This window comes from Echeneis naucrates, chromosome 16 (assembly GCF_900963305.1).
Source record: "Echeneis naucrates chromosome 16, fEcheNa1.1, whole genome shotgun sequence".
NCBI classification, from domain to species: Eukaryota; Metazoa; Chordata; class Actinopteri; order Carangiformes; family Echeneidae; genus Echeneis; species Echeneis naucrates.
In genome coordinates this window covers 5,038,820-5,062,667 of record NC_042526.1, presented here as the reverse complement: position 1 = coordinate 5,062,667, position 23,848 = coordinate 5,038,820, and the positions used below count along the sequence as shown (strand labels likewise).

The 23,848-nt window shown below is 39.1% G+C and overlaps 1 protein-coding gene across 3 annotated transcripts in view; it reads left to right on the top strand.

Moving 5' to 3' along the window:
- Nucleotides 1–23,848, top strand: part of gnao1a (guanine nucleotide binding protein (G protein), alpha activating activity polypeptide O, a) — a 69,601-nt gene that overhangs the window by 5,347 nt on the left and 40,406 nt on the right. For all 3 annotated transcript variants that reach the window (XM_029523912.1, XM_029523914.1, XM_029523913.1), the window contains exon 3: nt 11,448–11,589. In XM_029523912.1, the coding sequence (XP_029379772.1) occupies nt 11,448–11,589 (142 nt within the window). The remainder of the gene's footprint in view (nt 1–11,447; nt 11,590–23,848) is intronic.

The following is a 23,848-nucleotide window of genomic DNA, read 5'->3' as shown; positions in this document are numbered from 1 at the left end:
AGCATGCCCAGAAGTCATAAGACTTTTCTTTAGAGGTTTACCTTATTAGCCAGCAGTAGCTAGCATAATGTGTTGCTAAATTAGTATCATTGTCACAGCGTTAAAGATTTTAATGCTTGCCTGATTCAAATTGTCATTTCCTTTTCATTAACAATTAAAGTACAGCATGTCACTAAAAATTGATGTTCTTCAATACTTATTTGCTTCATTTTTTGATTTGTTTTGGTTTTGTTAGCTTGTATTTTTTTCATTTTGTTTTCACTTAACATAAACTAGTCAGCAGTCAAAATTCTTAAATTAAGCCCCCACTCCCATATCAGTTGTTGATATAAAGCAGAGAAGTGGCCAGAGAAGGCCTGGCTGTGTGAAAAAGTCAACACACTGAGTCTTCCTGACTTCTCAAGAGCAGTCACTTTTCATATATAAAAGCTGGTAATTTCTCTCTTAATCATTAACAGTCTATAAAGCCACATGAAAGTATATAAACTGTGAGCATGAGATGTGATAGAATAAATCCAGTTTACAGGTGCTGAATAGCAGCAATAGAGAATCCTTGTCCTTGGCTTTATAGTTCAGGTTAGGAGGGGCAATTTGTCCAACACATGAAATGACTACAGTATGTCTTTGGTTAGATTTGTAATCAGTGATCTGAATCAGTCTGCATCTTGTTTCTTCCCTAACTGGAAGTTATGATTTATATCCTTAAGAATCTGTGTGACTACAGCCAGGTTAGGGTTCAGTTAGCAAACTGGTTCATGCAATGTGTTTTTCTTCTTGGTTGCTTAAAAATGGACTGTGGTTAGGCTATTTATGTTAGTTGGATATTCATATTAGTTTATTTAGGGAATTTTTGCTATAAAGATATTCTTCATCTCAAACTTTCTCATTCAGTGTCTGTGTTTGTGCCTCGTTGACATGATCAGAGGTGACTGGCCAAAGGGAGAACAAACGCTGCCCGTCCCTCATGGCTGCACTACTTCCCACAGACTGTTCCCACCGTGTGTGTGTGTGTGCGTGCGGGTGTCTGTGTTGGTTTCTGCCTGTGTGTTGTTCCTCTAGAACAGGAGATAATTAGGTTTAAGCTTCAGAGGAGGATAATAAAAGGGGCAAGGGGAGAAAGATGGAAAAAAAGGTGGCGTGGTTTTGTGCACTGTGACAGACAGAGAGGGCATATATAGATACAGAGAGGGAATTTTAATGAAGAAAAACAAATGGCCAGTGTATAGAAAGAAAGAGGGGAGCAGTCCACAAGTGGGGATACAAAGGACTGAGTTTTAGGGGAAAACAGTAAGTTTGATAACATGGTGGAAGTGAGACTGGAAATGGAGTAATGACGAATAAAGGGAGGGATGAGAAATGAAGTGAGACTACTCAATGAGGATATTTGCAGAGAAACCCAGTGGAAAAGCATCTGGGGAGAAAAATTCAGTTGTTTTTTGTTTTTTGTTTTTTTTGTTGTTTTTTTCTACAGAGGTAAAAGTGATGCGGGAGTATGAAAAGAAACAAAAGAGGAGAGAAGAGGGTGAAGATATGAGGGGGGAGGATAAGTGTGAATGAGCTGGGGAAGTAAGGAAAGGGAACCAAAGCCATTTTGAAGAAAGGGACAGTAAAGTGACTGAATTCTCACTTATTAAGCAAGTTAGAGGAAATGACAAAGAGAGATGAGGAGTCAAGGATCGGGTGCAAAGACCACTCACCTCCTGGACTCCATTCTTGTTGATAATTATTAGCCTCGTTTTCCTGGGATGGTTGGATCAGAGGAGAGAAAACATTAGAAAAAGACGTGGTGGGGCAAATAAGGGTCTCATGGCACCAACTCATGTCTCTCATGAAAGGGCAGTCTGTAACTGGTCATCTGAAACAGCCTGCCAGCTACATATTGGCCCTTCGTTGGTTAAATATAGCCCTGACTGTGCTCATCTTTGGAATAATTTAATTGGTCGCCTCAGTGAACTTTGAAATAACAGCAAGGCATCGTGATAGCTGTGTTTGCATGTGTTTTGTGTACTTGTAACATGTCACTAAGATCTTTGAAAATCTTTACCTAACATTACCGAACAATAAGATGTTTTGCTTTATTTTGGAGAGTTTTTTGTATAATAGGCTCGATACTATAGTATATGGAGTATAACTAGCTTTCTAGGAGCTTTATTAGCCAGAACCGCAGCTTTATGACCAATAATGAATTAATCATCCCTTCATTATTGGACCTGTTTTTTTTGTGTGTGTGTGTGTTTTGTTTTGTTTTGCTTTTTGTTTTTTTGAGCAGCGTCTAATCATGACTCATTAAGGCTTCACCTTTAAATTCAGCATCATTGCATGATTTGGATTGGTGATCTCTACCAAACCTGCAGACAAAGTTTCAGTTGAAGGAGACCTTGTAATTTTGTTATTGATTTTTTTTAAATATTCTATCATCTGAAATTCAGTGTTCATAGATGCATTAAGGACTGTTTTTACCATATTCTGCAACCAGATCACCAGACTGTTTTAGCACAGATGGGAAAGAAACTGAAACTGCATATCTGCTCTCTATGTTTGTATTCATTAAAATACATTAGCCTGACCTCTTCGGATAGCTAGTATGCTAGGCCTGTTTAGTAGGCACAGACCAAACCCAGAACAATCAGTACACTGTTTAGTGCAATGGTTAGATCATATCTTGTCAAACAAATTGCAGTAAGAGCACTAAACAGTGCATAAACTAATTTTACTCTCTCCCCCATGTGTTTGCTGCCAGATACCCACCCAGTTGTCTTGATGTATGTCCTCTAAACGGAGCTCTGTATGCATTTATCTGTTCAGCGGTAAAAAGAAATATTCTCGTAGATAATAAGGCTCTGTCAGCTTTAAATAATTACTTTGTGTAGTGGTGGATTAATGATACTGACACATAACATATGGGCAGCATTTTGTTTTTGTGGCTGGCTGCATAAAGCTAAGTGTACCCATTCTAGGTATGTTGGAATTGTCCTAATTTGGGTAAACTTTGTTGCCAAAGAAACCAAATGCTACAATAAGACTTAGTGTAAAATAGACATAATGCTGAAACAAGAATCAGAAGTTGCGCAGGTGTCTTGTGCAGGAACTTTCTTTCCAAAATGTCTCAACAGGATCCATTTGGTGGTTAATATCAGATGACCTGATACTCATGGCATTGAAAGTAATGATGTTTATCGGAGTTTACTCCAATATCTGGGAATAATCAATGCTCTCATGTAGTTCCAGTCCTTCAGATCTAGAGCTTTTCACATTTTTAGGTTAGATTTAGATTTACAGTATGGACCTTTTTGAGCTTGTCAACAATCAGCAAATGCGTTACGCCAAAGCACATTTGCTGTATAGTTACTGATCATAACTGCGATTTTGATGCGACTAAAATCTTCCTGTCTTTTTCTATTTTCATGCCTTTCTTAGTTCTTATCCTCAGTGTGTTTTTCTTGGTTTTAAAGGCGTTTTTGCTCCCACCCATCTTTCTTGGTTTGCAGAGTTGTATGAGACCAGATTAATATGACTGTGTATGTGGTCTGCATGCTAATCGGGCCTTCTTATAGAAAACAAAGGTCTTTTGTGAAGGAAAACAGCATGTGTGTGTGTCCGTGCTCGTGCCTGCACTTTCACAAGTGAGTGTGTTTTTTCTGTTGGTGCTCTTGTCTGTGTGCATATGCTGATGTGGTTGTGTGAGTGTTTTTTGTGTTAGACCTTTTTGGCAGATTTTAGCTCACTGCAAGACAATGGAGTCTTGTTACAGTGACCACACTCAGCTGATATACAGTCAGCTGATGAGGACTGTGGCTGGGTTTTTGTAACAGGAAGAGTGTATGCTGAATTTGTGGGATTATATCACACCAAAGTGATGACAGAAGAGTGGTAGAATTTATACAGCAGTCTGTGATAAATATTGGATACTTTGTGATTTTTATTGAATTTTTTTTATTTAATTATTATTATTATTTTATTTTTTATTTTTTTTGTGCCGGGGGGGGGGGGGGGGGGGGGGGGGGGGGACTCTTGTGGTCTGATTGGTGGAAGTGAATGTGAATTTTAAGGCCCCAGTACGAAATTTTGGGTGTGACTCCTTGTGCAGCTGTTACCCAACTGTTAATTAGGCAATGGTTATGACACTGCACTCAGTACAACTGCTACATTAAGCTCTGCCAGGTGAGCTGTGTGTGTGTGTGTGTGTGTGTGTGTGGGCGGGGCGTGGGGGTGCGTGCGTGCGGGTGCTCACGTCCATTTGTTCCCTGCAGAAATCAGTCACTGAGGAGGTAAAAAAGGTGTGTACTGCATCAACACTGTGTTTTTTAATTAAGAGTTAACTCCAAAAGGAAAGGGAGCTAAAAGAAGAGTAAAGAAGAAGAAGGTATAATTGGATATAAGGGAGTGTGAAGAATGAAAGAGAATGTGTTAGTGGGAGGGACAGACTGACAGAAGAAGTGGGATGTTAGGTAAAAAAATTACAGAGGGAGGGAGGACACAGGAGTAATAATGGGTGGAAGCAAGCCTGGCAGAAGAGAGAGGCAGATATAGATAACATGTGGCAGTGAAACAGAGATAATGGCAGACAGATTTAATGAGATCTTAGATGTAATACTGAACTGTAATTATTCTGCTCCCCTGTCTGCCTGGGTTAACATGCATGTGTGTGCAGCTCCTAACATCCCAGTTGAACTATAGTGAAGCAGACTGTGTCCCTTGGCACAAGAACACTCCTTCAGCACATGACCAAACCTGGAGCCAGAGTGCCTCACTATTGGATATTGTAAACATGAAAGACTGAACAAGGGGGGAAACTCCGAATCTACCAGCCACTGTGGAAATATTGTGTCTTGGTTGTGTTTTTATATTCTTCTAAATGTGTTGTCAGTGTGTGTGGTTTATTTATTTTATCTGGTTTTTAATTTTGGGAATTGTGTGAATGTTTATTGGCTGTTTAAAGACAAATTTCTGCCGCCATCTGAGCCACACAATTAAAGCTTTGTAGTTCTTAATTTTTCCACCTGCTGTACCTGTAGAAGTCTTTTTTTCCCCTGGGAGGATATTTTTGTTCTTCTTTGTAGTAACATACTGATTCAAAATTTCAAAATTTTGTTTTTTCTTAATACTAGTAGAATTAAGGGCTTCAGATCTGATGATTGTTCCAGTGTTATAATACCATCAGCAGGATTTCATCAGCATTTGCTTCAAGTGTTAATCACAGTGTCCCATATCTCCTCACAGATCTGATGATATTTTTGAGTGCTGTAAATGTTTAGTTTATTCAGTGGAAAGGGTCTTTGGATATTCAGTTAATATGTTTATTGTCTATCTTTATTTATTTGCCAAACCTGTTTTCATTGTGCTTTGATGCCTCTTGGTTTTGTTGACTGACCCAATTTTTCTTCTCAGATATTCCTTGTTGTTCTGGATTTTTCTCTGTGTAGTTTTTTTATGCTAACATAGAAACTAAGCATTGAAAACAGATCTTAGGAAACATTCTTGTTGGCATTTTATTGATGAATACACAGGTTAACAATATGGTGGCTTAGATATTAGTCAGTTAAAATAAATAAAGTCATCCTCTAGATGCTGTCAATAATTGAAATGTTTCAGTTTTGACAAGTGGTCTGACTGACCATCTTAAAAAGTAAACTTACTTAAAAAGTAGGTTGTTTTACTACTTTGACAGTAAATAGATAGAGAGCTAAGGGCATTGGAGGTGTGTGTATGAGTATGTATGTTCAGGAAGCTCCTGGTTGACCTCAAGGTGTGATGGCAAGTGAGTGTAGTCAGATGACTGAGCAGCTGATGCCTCCATTTCACTGTGTGCGTGCTTGCCTGTGGATGTGTCAGTCAGGTTGGGGGCTGAATTACTGACACCTTCAGCTATTTATAGTTTCTTTTTCTGATTATCTCCCTCTTCTTTTGTGCTCCCTTTCATACCCATTATCACCTATCACACTGTTATCCAGCCCTCCTCCACTTTACACTTTTCTGAGCGCTCACAGACACACACGCACACATACATTCTGTTAGTAACTCTGTCCAGCAATGCTGACAGGAGTTGGTCAGTGTGTACTTTATCATGACTAAGAGCTCTGTCGACAAAGACCATGAAGTAAGTGGATGCACAGCATAGCGATAAAGAACTCATACTGTGTGTAGTTTTGTCAGGACAAACAGTGGTCGCTAAAAACAATGCAAAACAGAGATAAAGACCCAATTGCACAGGGCAGTGTGTACACTTTGTATCTGTGTGAGTTCACATCAGTAGGTGTGAGGATAAAAATATGAGTGGAGGGGATAATGGGAAACAGAAAAGAAAAAGACCATCATGTTGAGTTTGACACTGTGTGTGTGTGTGTCACTGTGCTGTCACAGTGTGTGTTTATGTGGGTGTTGTTATCTGTGGTTGGTGTGACAACACCAAGACAAGACAACGACCTCCTGTCCTGATCTTTATTGTAATGCAGTGAATATGAATATTCTGAAGCTTTAAATCTGATAATATATAAATTCCACGACTTTGAGTTTTGTCTGTCAGTCTGCACCCGTCAACAGATGGGTGCTGCAAAATCACCCTCATATGAAGCGTGCTAGTTCTACATTTTAGTTGATTTATATGCTTTATGTATGTAAAATTGTTATTTGAAAGCACACTCAGTGAAAGAAAATCATATCAAAGGACTAACAACTCCCTTTTTCATAGAATGCAGAAAAATATGGGCTTTGCACAAATGGGCCTGAGGGGAGGTTTTGAAGGTCAGTTTGATTCACACCAGGTCCTACACTCTGTCACAGACTGGTTGTGAAGTGTGGTTGTCTTGAATTAATTGTTTATAAGCTGGCCACTTGGCGTGGCTTGTTCAGATCACAGGCTGATGCTAACATCTGCTGAGACATCATTTTACTCCAGTGCACCCCTTAAAGGCAGCTGCATTGCTGAATTAACAAACAAGCAAGAACAGCCTGGTGTTTTCAAGAACAGAGCTGGTTTCCCTAATCCACAATGCAAGGGTCAAGGAAATATCCTTAACCAATTAAAAAAAAAAAAAAATACTTTCTCTCTTTGTGATTAATGATTATTCCCATCTTTGCTAATTTGTGAAAACCGAAAACGCGCTGTGTAGTGTTTTCACTAAAATATGAAAATCATAGACAATATTTATACATGGATATTGAATATAGTTGATACTTGAAATACTCTACTTATACTCTCTTCAGATAGCTGCTCACAGTAGGGAAAGATTAAATAGTAGGAGGGGTAGGCAGTGTTTTGTATCAGGTGTCTACATTAGCCTTGAAATTGATTTGTTTTGTTATAATCATCACTTTCCTTTATTTTGCCACTAAGAGATCACTTTTTTAAAGTGCTTTGCAAGAAAGTCAAAATCTGAATTACATAGTCAAGTGGGTAGCTGGCCCTGCGATGGACTAGTGACCTGTCCAGGGTGTACCCCGCCCCTTGCCCAGTGTGAGCAGGGATTGGCTCCAGCAGCCCCACAACCCAGAAATGGATAAAGCAGTTGAAGATGAATGAATGAATGAATGAAAGTGGGTAGCTTTCAAAACGATTGCTTCCCCAGTCAGTTGAGGTGGAGTGGCTTTTGCAAAGACAAACTGAAACATCTTAAGAAATGCATTTTATTTGTCTAATTCAGACTACTGAACTCACATATTGGTTTCAGATAAACTTTGAAATGTTCCCATGTGGACTGTTGATTTCATTCCCCGTTGCCCAAACTGTTTAAATGGCAAGTATGAAGAAAGAGAAGTTGTGACAGCAAGCAAAATCTGTTTCAATGAGGTGGGCTTTGAGAATTGTGAACCAGTCCATTCAGACCTAGGACAGTCATTTTGCTGTCTACTTGGGAAGTGAAACTGGCTGTGACGATATCCACACATCCTCCAGAAACAGACGCCTCTCAGATCCGGAGCAGCAAACATCAAAGAGAGGAGAGCACATCCATTGATATAAGGGCAGTGCCTGCCCTTGCATCATTCTTCCAACACGTTTTGAATTCCTGTTCAAGCATCTCCTCTGTAACAAAGGTACATCTACCACGCTGAGTACACGTGTGTGTCTGATGCATTCTGTGGAACAGGCAGTAGTATCCAAACAGTCTGACATCCCCTCTCATGATCCAAGAAGTTCAATGAGGAGAACCAGAGACTAAGCTCATCTAAAAAACAATACTTAGGAAATTGCTTACTACAGAGTGAGCACAACACAGGAGTATATATTGTTTGGTTAATGACGAGGGCTGCGTGATGTGCAAAAAAAAAAAAAAAAAGGAAATTACATCACAGAAAATCTAAGAAATTCTATGATTTTATTGGTCGCCACACAAAAATTTTACTTTACGTGTGATTTTGACGACACATACTGACCACTAAGTGTGATTTTGATTGCCTGCTGACACCTGCTATCTGGCCTCCAAAGCGACCGCCACACAATGATATCATGGAGTAATGTCATGGTTAAATTGCCCATATGTCTGTCTCTCTGTCCATCTGTCCAGCTCAGTGTGAAACTAAACTATGTTTCAGGTCACCGTGCAGATTGTGCCAAAGCTATGAGAAATTGCGCACATACTCACTGACATACACACTTACATAGTGCTCGCTCTTTGCTGACAGAAGGGCTTGGAGAGTTGGTAATGAGAAAAGGTCTTCATGCATGAAAGCTCACGTCAGCAGGCTTACCAACCCAACACACACACACACACACAAATACAAACCTGTAATACACTAATAACAGAAATCTGAAATCTTTGCTTAATCGAATTTGTCTTATTTAGCTACTGCATTTTGTATTTTTTACGCTCGACCCCTGGGTGAATGAGCAATAGTATACATTTTCATGGAAAACATTAATGATTCTTAGTTTGTTCATCCATTCTTCCAGATTTCGATTTGTATTAGCTAAAATCAAATGTAGGAATAAAATTCCTCAGCGGGTTTTGGAAAATATGTTCTAAATATGCATTACTGATATTTAGGACATATTTAATATGTCCTAAATATGCTAGTATTAAATGCCTCTTGTTGCATTGTAATGTATTTCATGTCAGAAAGCCAGACGGCTAATGTGCTCAGATCCCAAATTTCAGAGGTATCAGTTATTTTCGGTATGCCATTTTACTGTGAAACAAGCATCAACATTTTTCTTTGCATCTTCAGCTCAGCACACTGCTTCCGCTGAGACTGGGGCGTCCAATTCTCTTAATTGGATGCTTGTCCTTGTTTCACCCTTCCAAGGAAAGATGGAATGAAGACTTAGAGAAAAAGTGACTGGTTGGCAGGTGATTTGGAGTGAGTGTGAAAAAAAAAAATAGAGTAAAGAGTGAAGTAAGTGTAACACGTACAGAGTAACAAAAATTGGTGTATCTTTTTTTGTTTCCCCTCCCTGCTGCAGTACAAATACAGTAATAGTTCATCTCAATGTGGAGTTTTGTTGTTGGACAGCTAATGTGCGCATGATACAGCTGTATCAATAAACCGTTTATCCGTCCTCGTATACTTCTGCTGTGCCTCCTTGTGTGAAAGTCACTGATGTAAATAGAAGCCTGATGTTTTTATATAGGACTGGCAGGCTGCCTGATTGATCTGAAACACTATACTCATCACAACTGTGTTGTCTTCAGGACAACGAAAACACACACACACACACACACACACACACACACTGTAAACATGTTCATACAAAGACGCACTCCCCTTAACTTGCATATAGATGTATAATAGCATGTGTTTGGAATATTTCAATAAAAACGAGCACAGAGGCCAAATTCAGATGCATACTAACTGCACTGCCTGCTGAGTTCTATTGGAGACAGAGCAGTGAGTGTGTTTGTGTTTGCTTGAGCATGTTTGAGAAGAAGAGATGTCAAAATAATGTCCAAAAGGAAATCCTGCCGATCTGTTTGGGAATATCATCTTGTTATTTCAACAGTAATCTTTGATGATAAGAATACTGGATATTAATTTACTATTTCATTACTAATCCATTGTTTTTCTTTGAGGATCAAACAAGTAAGTTACACCATGATAATTAGTGAGATTTAGAGGTGAAGGCTGATTTTGTTACCCTTGGAAAGACTATGGGTGGATATATTCTTTGTGTTAAACTAGCTTCCTGCTGACTCAAGCCAAAAGTTAAAAACTATTCTTTGTAACTTTGCCAAGGACAGCAGATTAAAATTTTTGGAATGGTTCCTCTCAGGTTTAGCAGTAGTGCACACGTAAGCCTGCTGAAGTTGCTGCATTCGTTCCTCACTTCTTTCAGCTGCGTTTGTGTTACTTGGTCAGATTTCAGTAACAGTTTGTGCTGTTTGTGTTGGATTGAGTGTCGTGCCTCCTTAAATAACTAGCTTCTAAATTTCTGTTTTTTGAAACAGTAACTTGGTGAACCTTTTGATTAATCCATTCAAAAGTAAAACAGCGTGTCAAAAATGGTAGTTTATGATACTGACCTCATAATATCAAGTAAGTACACTTGTTTGACGATCAAAACGGATTGGCTGTCTATCTTACATGTAAAAGGCAGAGCGGTAACATTTCCTTCACCATAGGGATGAGTGGATGGTGTGCCCATTGGCTAATCTCTGTGGTGTCTCAGACTGTTTCAGGAGACCAGCGCCATAGCAAGAGAAATTAATACAGGGGCCATAGTGATAGATACAAGACTAGATAAATTTTAATAATACATATAGTATATGACATATGTTTCAAAAAAGGGGTAGGCATGATCTTTAGTCTTTTCTGTATAGAGGGCTTGTTCACCCCATTTAATCTGAATGTGTCTTTTTGAATTGCCTCATAGTGTTACCCCATCCTGTATCTGTCTTTCTGTATTATGTAATAATTTTTTGGTGTGTCATCTATTGTCCTTTGCTGCTGATCTCTCTGTCATTTTTCTCTTTCTTTGAGCAGTCTGTCTGCCTGCCTAACTGTCTAACTATCTTTGAGCTTGTCTGTCGACGTCTCGTAGCGTTAGCTGCAGTGAAATATAGCATGACATTTAAAACAGCAGGATGGGCTGTTGCTGGCACTGTGGGCCTAAATGTCAGCTTAGCCCACTGGTTATGGACCCACCCTCTCTCCCCGCTTTCCCACTCTCTGTCTTTTGTACTTTTGTTGTCACAGTCCTTCCACCACCTGTGTTTCTCACTAACCTCCCACTTCCATTCTTCCAGTGCCTTCTTTGTTTACCTAACACTTCTATATCCCTGGAACACATTGCCACATTTAATAACGATACCTACTGTAATTTCAGGTTGGCACACTTTGCCTTACACATCTGTTTACTGATTTGTGAAAGTGCATGTCATACTGGATAATAATAATCCAATTATTACTATAAGCAGTATGCTGTGGATATTACAGTATTATTTCATGTGTATAGAAATGCAAATCGTGAAGTACTTGACCCATTGACTAATCTATGTACATCTGTTTGTGTTTAGGATCATCCATGAGGACGGTTTCTCTGGTGACGATGTAAAGCAGTATAAACCTGTAGTTTACAGCAACACCATCCAATCTCTGGCTGCCATCGTCCGTGCCATGGACACACTGGGCCTGGAGTATGGAGACAAAGAACGCAAGGTCAGCACTTATTGACTACATACTCTATTTGCGCGTCCGCCACACACATATAATGGAGTGATGTACACACTTATTTATACCTAGTATAATCAGTTCCAATTAATAGTGAATGCTGCCAAATCGTCACACTCAAATGTGACAAAGAAACAAGACTGTCACAGATGGAAATGTGTCAGGATTGTTTATATTCTCAAGTCCAAAATCTGTTAACTGAGTAAGGCTAATTGAAGATGTCACTCAACATGACCCACTGAGCTAATGCTCCAAATGCTCAGCTTCCAGGCCTGAATGCTGCAAGTAGCCATTAAACAGGAAGCACTGATGGAGTTCAGGGAGAGGGCACTGTGTGCTTTACACAGACTTACTGTTTTTCAGCTGAAGCAGCCGCAGCAGTCCAACTCTGGTACTGGCCCTGACAGACTGTCTCTGAGCAAGATATCAATGTTCTTCAGCAAGACGTCCTTACTCTAACCTCTTGGAAACATTGTTTTTATGGAAATGGGCAGAATATTACATAATGTTGATTCGGGCACTGAAATTGCTGTGAGTGTGTTAGCACAGAATACAGGAAAAACTTAATGATGAGGATATGATCTCAGGTCTTCCCACTCACCAGTTTTTAACTTGACATCTATAGGAAATTTTGAATCGTCAGCATACAGTGTTCTTCACCATTGTTGAAAGACTAATTTGTGGAATATTTAAAAAAGGAAAAAAAAAACACTGATGTTCATCCCTCCAGTAGAATCTCTACACTTACAGCTTCTCATGGCGCATTGAAGCTGTTCTCATTTGGTTATTCCACGATGGAAAAATAACATTTAATTTGTCCCCCTTCTGTACATGTGTATAATAACCATGCAGTGGTCTGTAGGTGGAAGGTGTTGTCCATGTTACAGCTGGTGTTACATTAATTAGTTGTACAAAACTGAAGGATGGTGTGAGATCCTTAAAGGATTAGCATTTTCCACCCACACTGAAAAAGAACTGATACAGACAGTTTTTTTATCTAATAGGATTTTATGTTAAATAATTTCTTTAAAATTAGTCACGTTATCAGGGATGAATTGATTGGTTCAAGTATTGACTGATTTAAAATGTATGTCTGTTTCTGGATCATAGCACTATTTCTCCTTCTTAGGTTAATATCCTTAACTGGTGCTTATCATCAATTTTTCAGGCAGACTACAATCCATATCAGTAAGATGTTAGAGATGCTTTGTTGAACATTTGGTCTAATGATGAGGGTGAGAGTAAAATAAATACAGAGGGGCTACAGCTCAGTTTTGTTGAAGATATGAAACAAAATAAAATTCTTTCTTTGTAATATTTCTAATCTCAAAGTTGCACAGTAGATGGATGATTTCCTAAAACTATTATTTTGAGACACTTTAAAGGTCTTAAGTCTATTCCTTCAAGGGTTTTATTGAGCGGTTACTCCGACTTTTTTTATTGAGTGTCAGCTCATCATCACCCTGGGTCCTTTATTCATTAAACTATTGACCTGACCACTGACTGGGGGTTAATGGGAATGACTCCCAACTAACACTGCCACGCTCAAACCAGAATTACCTTATGCCGGTCTGACTTAGTGACACATATAAATCCTTTAGATCCCAATGACACAAATTCAATATATGATGGACTAATTGAAAGTAATCCACGCAAGAGCATCAGATCTATCTCAGTATGGAGCAATAGATGGAGATAAATTACATGTGCAAAGATGATGGGGACAAACTATTACATTGTACTAATCTCTCCCGATCTCTGCATCAGTTTTAGGTCTCACAGTTCAAGCTACTGGAGATGTCAGACTGTGAAAATAATTTATGTTTGTATCCAGTTTTTAATATGAACTAGTAACAGATTTAATTGGGTTTGCCGTTTTTTCAGTATATAAAATGTATTTTTGAAATCATGTCCCATAAATTACAACCCCATCCCCGTGGGAAATACTGGAATATAGTCAACAGTTGAGCCCCAGTCTGCATATTCACTAACTTCACAAATGACATTTAATTCAAGTGCAAAGAATTACAATCTCATTTTTGTTTGGAAATGAATGAGACTTGCCAAGAAAAACTGCTATAAATTGTTTTGTAAGACCTGTAACCTTGTGCATTGTTAAAGATATTATTGTTTACATTGAGAATGTATCTCAACGAAATCACACAAATAATTGCCAATGAGTAAAACACACGTGGTAAGTAATGTGTTGCCAATGTTACCCCAGTGCACATGCTAAAAAGTGTAGGAATGGGCATACATGGCTTCTTCTCGTGGATTTTACGTTGCTTTTGTCTAGTTTTTTTGCTGTTTTCATATTGTTTAACTCATTAACCATACAGCTGCCTATGGACTTGCAGTTGCCTTCGTTGGAGTGCTCTGTTTTTGTCTCTTGTGTTGCCAGATCTAATTGCATAAAGAGACCGGTTATACAAGTCTCAGGGTTACAGCTTCACACAAGCACAGCAAAAGATTGAGAGACTGATCTTTGGGTTTTATGCATCAATGTCAGATTATTGAAATGAAGATTGATTTGAATAAGCAAATTGATTTTTCTCAATCTCAATGATGTGGTGATGACAGTTTTTGGTTGACTATATTAATGAATGCTATATTCAAGGCCAATTTTATTGAATTAGTGAAGAGGAGCTTCAAATTTGTCCATCTCACCCTCACACACACACACATGTACACAAATACGTGTCATTGGTTTTAACCTTACCCAAAGGCACAGTATATTTTTAATCACAACAGGGCTATTCATACTCAGAGTGGAAGGTTGAAATAACAGTAAACCTATTGATCAGGATATGATATGTGTGTGTGTGTGTGTGTGTGTTTTGTGTGTGCATTTGTGCATTAAATATATCTTGGTGTTGCATTTCTAGTCAGAGGTGAAGGGAAGGGTCCAAGGAATGAGAGATTACTGTTGCAGTAGAGTTATTTAAAAAACAAACAAACGTGTATTTGTTTGTTTGTGAGGACTTTATCAGCGTTTTCTCAGAGGTTATGTGCTTCAGCCCCACCCTTATCCTCCTACATGTATTCTTCTATTCCAACAGAAGGAATGATGGGAGTGAACCCCACTGAGATATAGGGGAATTTCTTTATGAAGGACATTGGATTCACTCACTGATAATAGTGATGGTGTGAAAAGGATGGAAGTAAATTAAAAAAGAATGTATGTGTGTTTGACACAGTTAGGCTACACACAGTTATTATAGTATAGTAAACCTTTTGTTTGTCTTTTATTATGAGCATTTTGACTTAACCCTGAACTTTGTGTTGCCAAGTGTTTACTTCTGGTTTATATTTGGGTTGTGTTTACACCGTCACACCACAACCTTCCATTAGAATTTTTCCGTTTAAGTGGCATCTTTAATGCTTTCGATGATAATTTCCTGTTTTATGACCCATTAGTATAAAGATGAAGTTTGACACATTTGTGTCAAGGAAAAATGAAACAGAGCTAAAGAAGAGAGACATATTGTGGTTGGTACAAAATCCAAAAAGTATAGGAGGGAAAGAGGAAGAAAGCAACGATTTAAGAGAGAATGGAGAGATTGTGACAGTGGACAAGAAGCTGAAAAAGACCAGACTAAGCTATGTTTAAACTACACTCAACGTTTGACTTCCCCTCAAAGTAACCAGAGGACTCTGAGACATCCTAATCACACCAATAAAAGATGGTGAAAATAGCTCCAGAGTGGGACAGCTATTCATATGTTTAAAGAAAAAAATTACAGCTCTTTTGCAACAGTAGATTGTAATAATGTTAAATGTAAAACTCTTATTGTGTATTCTTTTGGTTAACCACCGATGACTCCCTTGCTCACTTCCTTTCCTCCCATTTTTGCTTGCCTTCTCTCTTTAGCTTTCTCTCCCTCACCATTTCTATCTTCCTCAGATTCATTCAACTCCTCTTCTGTCCTCCTCTTTTCCTTTTTTCCTTCCACCTCATCTCCTGATGACACCCCATCATCTGTTCCCCCCAGCGTTGGGTAGTTGCTTTGGCAACACAGTGTTTTGCCTCCCTCTTAACACATTCCTCAAGCCCATGTTCAAGGGTGATATGACACATTACACACACACAATGATAGCAGGCTGAAAATAGGTTACATGTTGTCACTGCTGTATGAATACTTGTATACTTTAATACTTTCCACAAGTAATATATATATATATATTATATATATTATATATATATATTTAAGTGACTTTCAGTAGTTCTCCTTAACTGCAATGTTTGTACATTGAAATTGTCTAAAAGGTCCAGCAGAGCATTCTTTCACCTCTACTGCACTAAATGTACAGAACTGCATAGAACATTTTATACCCTGGCTCCTCTGAATAGCATCAGTGGATCGTAAGAATTAGCCTAGAGAAACATCTAGCTTTGATTTAAAAAAAAAAAAAAAAAAAAAAAAAAAGTGTGTGTGCACCAGCATGTACATTACCGATGCAATGGCCTGAGGGTTTACTTTCTATGCAGTAATTGCTTCAGTGCCTCCTCACAATTCACCAGCCTTGTGTGTTTGTTTGCCTGTATGCTCAACCTTATTTGTTCAAAGCATAGACCTGCTTGTACACATTAATGAAGTCAATGGAAGACAAACATGTGCGTATACTGCACAAAGAGCAGAATCTTGAGACGGAGCCCAACCTATTTCAAGATACTTGTTTACATTTTGCCACAGCTTTCTGGAAAAAAAAAAATCTTTGCTGTCACAGAAATGGTGCGGGAGCAATTGTTTCGAGTCCAATTTTCAACAGTCAAATTGATCCATATCTCAAATCTGTCTCCTCTCGTCATTAATTTATCATGGCATCTTATACCCAAATAGGAGGATAGATGGATAAAGAGAAAGAAATTGAGGACACAGCTGCTGTTTAACTGCAGAATGTACACGCACGTACGTGCACAACATGTGATAACAGAAAAACACTTTGTGTCTCTGTGGACTTTTGAATGGAGAGAGAAAAAGCAGACCACAGGGACATGGAAGGAACAGAAGGATGAAATGAAGGGATAGACAGTGTAGAAAAGAGTGCTACAGAAAATGGGAGATGGTGAGAGGGCTGGCAGACCGGTTGCTGCCTGGCGTTGTGGAAACCCGATAGTTATCCTCCTGGGTTGGTCTCTGTGATTTATGGAGTGGGGAATGTGAGTTCTGATGATAACACTTCAATGCCATTTGGATGTAAAAAAGTCAGGTTTGGTATTTGCAGATGTTGCAAAAGAAACCTTTCAGCCAAATATTGCAGTTAAATTAAATGCAGCAAAAACCCTTTCTGGGTTAAAAAATATATATATATATATTTTATGTGTCAAGATATGTGGTGTGCTATTTCATTTACATGATGTCCGAGACGAATTCTTACAGTTTAAAGGATAAGCCTCATTTTTTTTTTTTTTTTTTTATGTCAGCGAACCTTGTGAGGCATCGGGAGTGTTTATAAACCAGGGCAGCTACAGCCAAGCGACAGTTTGAAGTCAGCGCCTTTTATGTGCAAATTTTTCACACAAAGTTGCCTCAGTGCTCTCAATATATATTGTGTGACAGACGTGGTCATCTGCCTTTTTCCAAACAGTTCCCAATGAAGCAATGGTTCTGTTGATGAAAAAATAAAGATTACCTCTCAGAAACAACCTTGACATAGTTTTGTAAAATTTGTATATTATCTGGGGGAACCAGATGGCTCTTTGAACAACCCCTCAGAAGAAAAGTAACCAAACAGCAATGAATAATGTCTGTGTTTCCTCGGCTGAATGTATTGTACACATGAACTCTAAAGACTGAATATGTTGTTTGCTGTAAAAGTTGTTATTCTGTCACAGAAATTACCTCCCAGAAAATGCACCATTATTAAATCAGAAATGTATGGACAGCCTGTGGAGGCATTAGGTTTATGTGGGATGATTTATTTGCAATATTAAAAATTGTGTGTCTTTAGCCTTATCCTGAACATTTAATCAAACTTCAGCTTCTTTATATATCCATAGGTTGGGCACTAATATTGCATTGTGTAGTACTGGACAGAATGGTGACATAGTGGTTAGCACTGTTGCCTTACAACAAGAAGGTTGTGGGTTTGGTTCCTACAGGTACTCCGGTTTCCTCCCACTGTCCAAAGACATCATGTTTAGGTTCGTTAGTGACTCTAAATTGTCCGTAGGTCTGAGTATGAGTGTCTCTCTGTCTTTGTGGCGACCTGTCCAGGGTGTACCCTGACCTCGTGAGCTGGGATTGGCTCCAGCACACCCTGTGACCTGGAAATGGATGAGTGGTAGACTTTCTATCAGTTTGTGTGTGGGTTAGGGTTAGTGTGCGTGCGATTATAAATTCTATCCAGCCAGGGTAGGAAGGTCATTGTATAGACAATATCCGCTACACACACACACTTTCAGATGTTTGAAGTTTCTCTGTGTGCTGTTTAGAAGGCATGTGTGTGTTTGAAGTGTGCCACCATCCTGCAGTGCTGAGCTGCCTTTGATTTTTTTTTTTTTTTTTTTCCCCTCCTGCACACCTCTCTCCTCCCTCTCTTCCATCCCTTTATTTTCAGCATCTTCCCTTTGTCTCTCCTGTACTCACATCCTTTCTCTGCCTGTCACTCTCCCTGACTTCCTTCCTTATATCATTTCATCTTTGTCCTTCCTCTTCTTCTCACTTCTTCACTCCCTCCTCTCCTCTCCTCTTTCCTATTACTTTGATCTCTCCTATTATCCTTATACCAATTGATCAGTTCTCTTCTTCCACTCAAACCTTTTAGATCAATTTGTAAGGTCTTTACACAAAGCACCTGATTGGTCAGTTCAATCAATTCATCACGATCATCATCAGGAAATTCAATTTGTAATGTTGCTCTCCAGCGATGAGCGATCATGAATGTCTTGGATAATGCAGCTGGCTAATTAACACACACACAAGCACACTTCACTGGTAGATTTGAGGCCAGCTGTGAGTGGATGTGAGCAGAGAGAGGGATAACAGAGAGAAAGAGTCTGCATCATAAAAGTGAGATTGTCACAGCAGAGAAATGAACCGTATCCTAGCAACAGACAGGACCATGATCCCATACCTGGGATTTGAGGTGTATTATTTCTGTGTCTTTGTTTCCATGCCTGTCCATAATTGTCACAGTGCACCTTTAAGGATGTAAAGCATAGCTGTTCTGTGCTTTACAATTGCAGTATTCATGGAAGAAGACATGGATGTTTGACTTTTGTCTCCGTGAGAAGCAGCTGTCTCCCACTCCCAGTCAGCTAACCTCTTGAGTGTATGTAAAATTGCGAAGGTTCATTTGGATACTGGAAGCTGCCTTGTACAGCAACATCTGATTGTTGGCTGTGTCTGGTTCAGTGGATGGTATCACTGTCTGGCTGGGACCTTCCTGTGTACAGTTGGCATGTTCTCTTTACTCGCCCACCGTCCAGACACACGCACGTTTGGTTTACTGGCCACTGCAAAGGGCCTGTAGGTGTGAATGTGAAATGTGTGTCTGCGTGTTCCTTCCCCTGTGATAGACTGGCAACCACCGTGTCCTGTGACAGGATAAGTGATTTAGAAAATAGATGGACACCTAGCTCAGCAACATCTCAGCGATATTTACTTAGATGAAAACAAGAAGGATATATCATTCATTCATTCGTAATCCCCATTGGATGAATTCTGATGGCTTTGGTGCCCACTAATTTATCTCCAATATACTTTTGGTGAAGTATCTCAACCACACTCAACCAAAAGATTGCTGCAAACTTTGGCAGACATATTTATGTCCCTGACAGGATAAATTCGTCTGACTTCAACGATCCCTTAATTTTTTTTCTCAGAGGCCATGATCAACCCAAAATTTAAACTTGTCCATTGGTTTGGTTAGGGACTTTGTACTAGTGAAACAGTGAAATTCGCAACATCCTGTGCTTTGTGTTTAGTGCTAATTAGGAAATGTCATCACGCTAACCAAGATGGGGAATATTAAGGAACACAAACCTTGTAAACTTGTTAACCTTCTAATTGTGAGCACATGTTTATGCAAATTTATCTTGAAGAAATGGCGAGGCATTTTCATGACTGCAGTTTCTTAAAACAGTGTTATACTTTCCACATCTATAAATATTAGACTCAGCTGCAATTTTACAATTTAGGGCAAAAACATAATGTATGTGTATTTGCGACCCATTTTTGACTGCGTTTAACTACAGTATCTACATTGTAGATTCATTGTGTCTTCCCTGTGCGTGTGTGTGTGTCTTTTAACCAACAGTGCCTTTCAGATGAAGTCTGCAAAACACGTCAGAAAACATAACATCAGAAAGGCTCAGAGTAGACCCTGTAAGGGAGGCAACATATATACACACAAACACCCTCAAACAACTAGTCCTCCACCAGAGCTCCATGAATTGCCCTGTAGCTCTCTAAAACCACAGTCACCCACTCAAATGCACACACATGCACACACACACACACACACACACACACACACACACACACACACAGAGACAGACTTACAAACCTTGCTGTGCTCTCCAGACTGACGCTGCCAGCATCATATGACAGGCACATGGACCTGTCTCACCACACTATGCCACAACACTGCTCTGCAAAGAACAGGACCATGATTCCTTGCTGCTGTCTCCCCAAGTTACCCAGGCCGCCAATCACTAGTGTTGGTTTACTAAGCAAAGAAAAATCTCAAACTTCCAGAAATCTAACACAAATGCATGACTTTATTGGCCAACTGAAAACCTTGTATGTGTTTAGACTAACTGCATTTAGAGATTAATTATTATTACAGAAAGGTAAAAAGTTTAAAAAAGAATGCAAGCCAGGTGATGTGTGATCATAAAAAGACAAACTTGTGAAGAATAACCATTCTTAAAATAAAATTTTTAAAAGAAATGTAGACAGATTGTTAGATTGGAGAGTGTTTTAATGTATTTTTTTAATACCAAAGCGCCCCAATCTACTATACCCTCCATCTTTGCAAAACCAACTCAATAACAAAACACAACATAGCTTGGATTGGGTTTTGTGTGTGTGTGTAAAATAAATTACCTTCTGTTAAGTGAGCCACTGAAATGGGCTTGTTATCACTGAGCTGTGAAGGCACCATCCATTTCCATATGTGTGTGAGTCCAGTAGTGGATTTCTGTGAAGGGATGTGTGTAAGTCGCATCAGGGATTTGGATCTCAGGTGCTGAGAGAGACAGAACATGGACCATACTCCCCTGAGAGAGACAGAGAAGGAGAAAGAGGGGAGGGGCTTTAAAGAAATGAAATATTCTCCCCGAGGTGTAAGGCATGACTGATGGAAGAGAGGAAAAAGAGCACGGGAAGGGGTGGGGGCAGTGGGAGGGGGGGATAACATGGGAGATGGTCCATAGAGGTTTGCGCATTGGCACATCCCTCTGCCTCTGTGTATGTGTATGTGTCTGTGTGTGCATTTATAGTTCAGGCTGATGAAGCACTCTATGCTAATGTCCTCACATATCCATTCCTTTGCAAAACAGCTGAATGCCATCATTTGCAACTGTTTCGATTACAGCTGCTTTGTACTGTTCTGTGTACAGTAGATCCTCTTTTCACAAACACAGAGACCTATGTAATAATGTGGAGCAATGCAGTATATGCCATGCAGTAAAATAGATCTGTCAGCTGGAAGAGATTTAGCCTTATTGTTAACTTGAAGCTATCTATGCCGTTAATAGCTCTAGTTGGATGAGGCCCAACTGAGCCATGTTGCCTTTGTGTTGAAATACCTGGATCTGTCAGTTATTTAATATACTGGAAATTGTAGTTGTGTCACCCACTGTGAAAGTGTTTTTATTAATGGAATTTCCCTGAAAAATGCTCATCGCTCATCACTTATCACTGTATATATTGCTGCTACGGTGGAAAATTACACCTATAATGAGTATTAGTGATGCTCAGTGTGTTCGATGAACACTTGGAGTATATATTTTAAAAAACAGCAAATGGTTATAGCTTATGATACAGTGTTGGTTTGATGTACAGTTTATACAAACATACTTTTATGTTGTGAATTTTTCTGTTGTGCTCAATCTGTTCCCTAACTGCTGGTTCAACTAATTAGGCCAGGCTAAAAATAGACACCTGACTATAAGATTAACATATGATTTTTCCGAAGTATGATTTTTCTGAGGGTGTTTAAGTGAACCAAGCAACATGATTTGGAATTCATTTTCATTATCTATTTATATAGAAATCTCTTTTTAATGAGATTTAAACAGAGTAGTCTGAACATTTCAGTTGTTATTCATTTGGTACAAAATGAATCAAAACAGGGAGCTGCTCAAAAATATATGAGGGTGTTCTTTTTTGGAAGTAAGCAAACAGCATGAGAAAAACATCTTTTTAATATTTTATGTCAAACGGATCTAAGTTTAGACATAGTGAATACCCAAATATATAAAAATGATCCATTAATTGAAGTAACATTTATTCTGGCGTAGATCATGCAGTAGTATCCAATCTGATGGCACTGTACTGTTGAGAACATAGGTGGCCTGTTAATTATACCTGTCTTAAAATAGACTCTAATGTAATTAAATTAAGGCTCAGCGGTAGCATGGGGCCTTGTGCTCTGATAGACAGCTGTATTACAAACCAGCAGAAAGAATTTTGTCGAAGCCATAGTCAAGCCAAGAGACTCGACCAGCACAACTTTTATATAAGGCTGAACAAAACCATCAGCTCTGTTAGGCTATACATCAAAAGAGTGGCGCTACGTGCTAACTACTTATATAAGTTGGTAAATGGTAATTTTAATGTTAGGCTGCCAGCAGCTGAGGCTGAGGCTGATGGGAACGGTTTTTGTCAGTAAACCAAGTCCAATATGAACCCAGAGGGTGACATGAATACACCTCTGCTGAATGTCATTCCTCTTCCCATTTGCTCTTGTTTTTTTTTTTTTTTTGCCTGTTCTCCCCCTTTTATTCTTTCACTTTGTCTGCTCCACCTCGCAGCGTGGATGTAGAGATGGCCTTTACAGGCTTTACACCCTTCACCTACAAAAATTAAGATAGATGGTGGTCATGTTAGAGCATTACCCCAGTTAGCCAGCCATCACACTCACAGTGACAGAATCTTTAAACCTCAGCAGTGCTGTAAACCTACAAGCTCCAAACTTACACACAGCTGACCTATAGCTTGAATGAGAAAAACTGACTCACTCTTTGATGTGAGAATAAAGATGGCAATGGTGGGGCATCATTCACATGCATGTGTGTGTGTGTGTGTGTGTGTGTGTGTTTGCGTATGTGTGTGGATGCATTTGGAGTAATAGATGGCAGGTGAGCAGGAACAGAATGATCATACCTAGTGACAGGCAAGGGGACAGTTTTTGTCCACATTTAGTATTTTCTTTTCTTCTCTCTATTTCTTTTATAATCTGTTGTGTCCTAGTTTCTCTCATTTCCCAATACAGACATATAGTGTGTGCGCGCACACACACACACACACACACACACACACACACACACACAAATAGAGAGAGAGGGCAATGGTAGTATGTTTGTGTATGTGATTGTGCATGTGAGGCCCTGCTGTGCCTTGTAGAAGTAAATTATGAAGGACATTTGAATCTATATTTTATGACTGCCTCTTCTTTCGAAAGCACCAAGTATTTGGCTTAGCTCGGTGGCCGTGTTAGCTCTGTGTTTAAATATGTGTACATGTACGTGCTCCTGTGTGCTATTTAATGTGTATATACAGTAAGCCTATGTATGTGTGTGTTTTATAGAAGATAAACGCTTACAGCTATTGTCTAACATACCCATTGTTGCTGTGTGTTTTTGTGTTTCTAAGACACTGGCCTATTGAAGCAGTTCTCAAATGGAGCTCTTTTCAATATTGAAGAACTGCTCAGTAGACTTCTTTTGGAAGGATTGGCGCAATCATGATTTATTTATGACTTTGTTATTATTATTTAGTATATTATATTTATATAGAAACATTTCTAAGTCCCTTTTGATCAAAAATAATTATCCATTAAGAATTGACAGGAATTTGTACAGAAATGGGATACATGTGACCTACTTCTGCCAGTGGAGGTGTGAACAGAAGGGAGGGGCAAGGACTCTGCAAATGCCAGTCTTCTGCCCTCCCCTCTGACATGTGGGATGTTGGCACTGAACTTTTGGTGACCTTGCAGACCTTATTGCTCTCTCCTTCTTTGTATGGAGAGAGCTGTCGCTGTTTCTGTCATCCTTATTACTGCTGGTGGATTC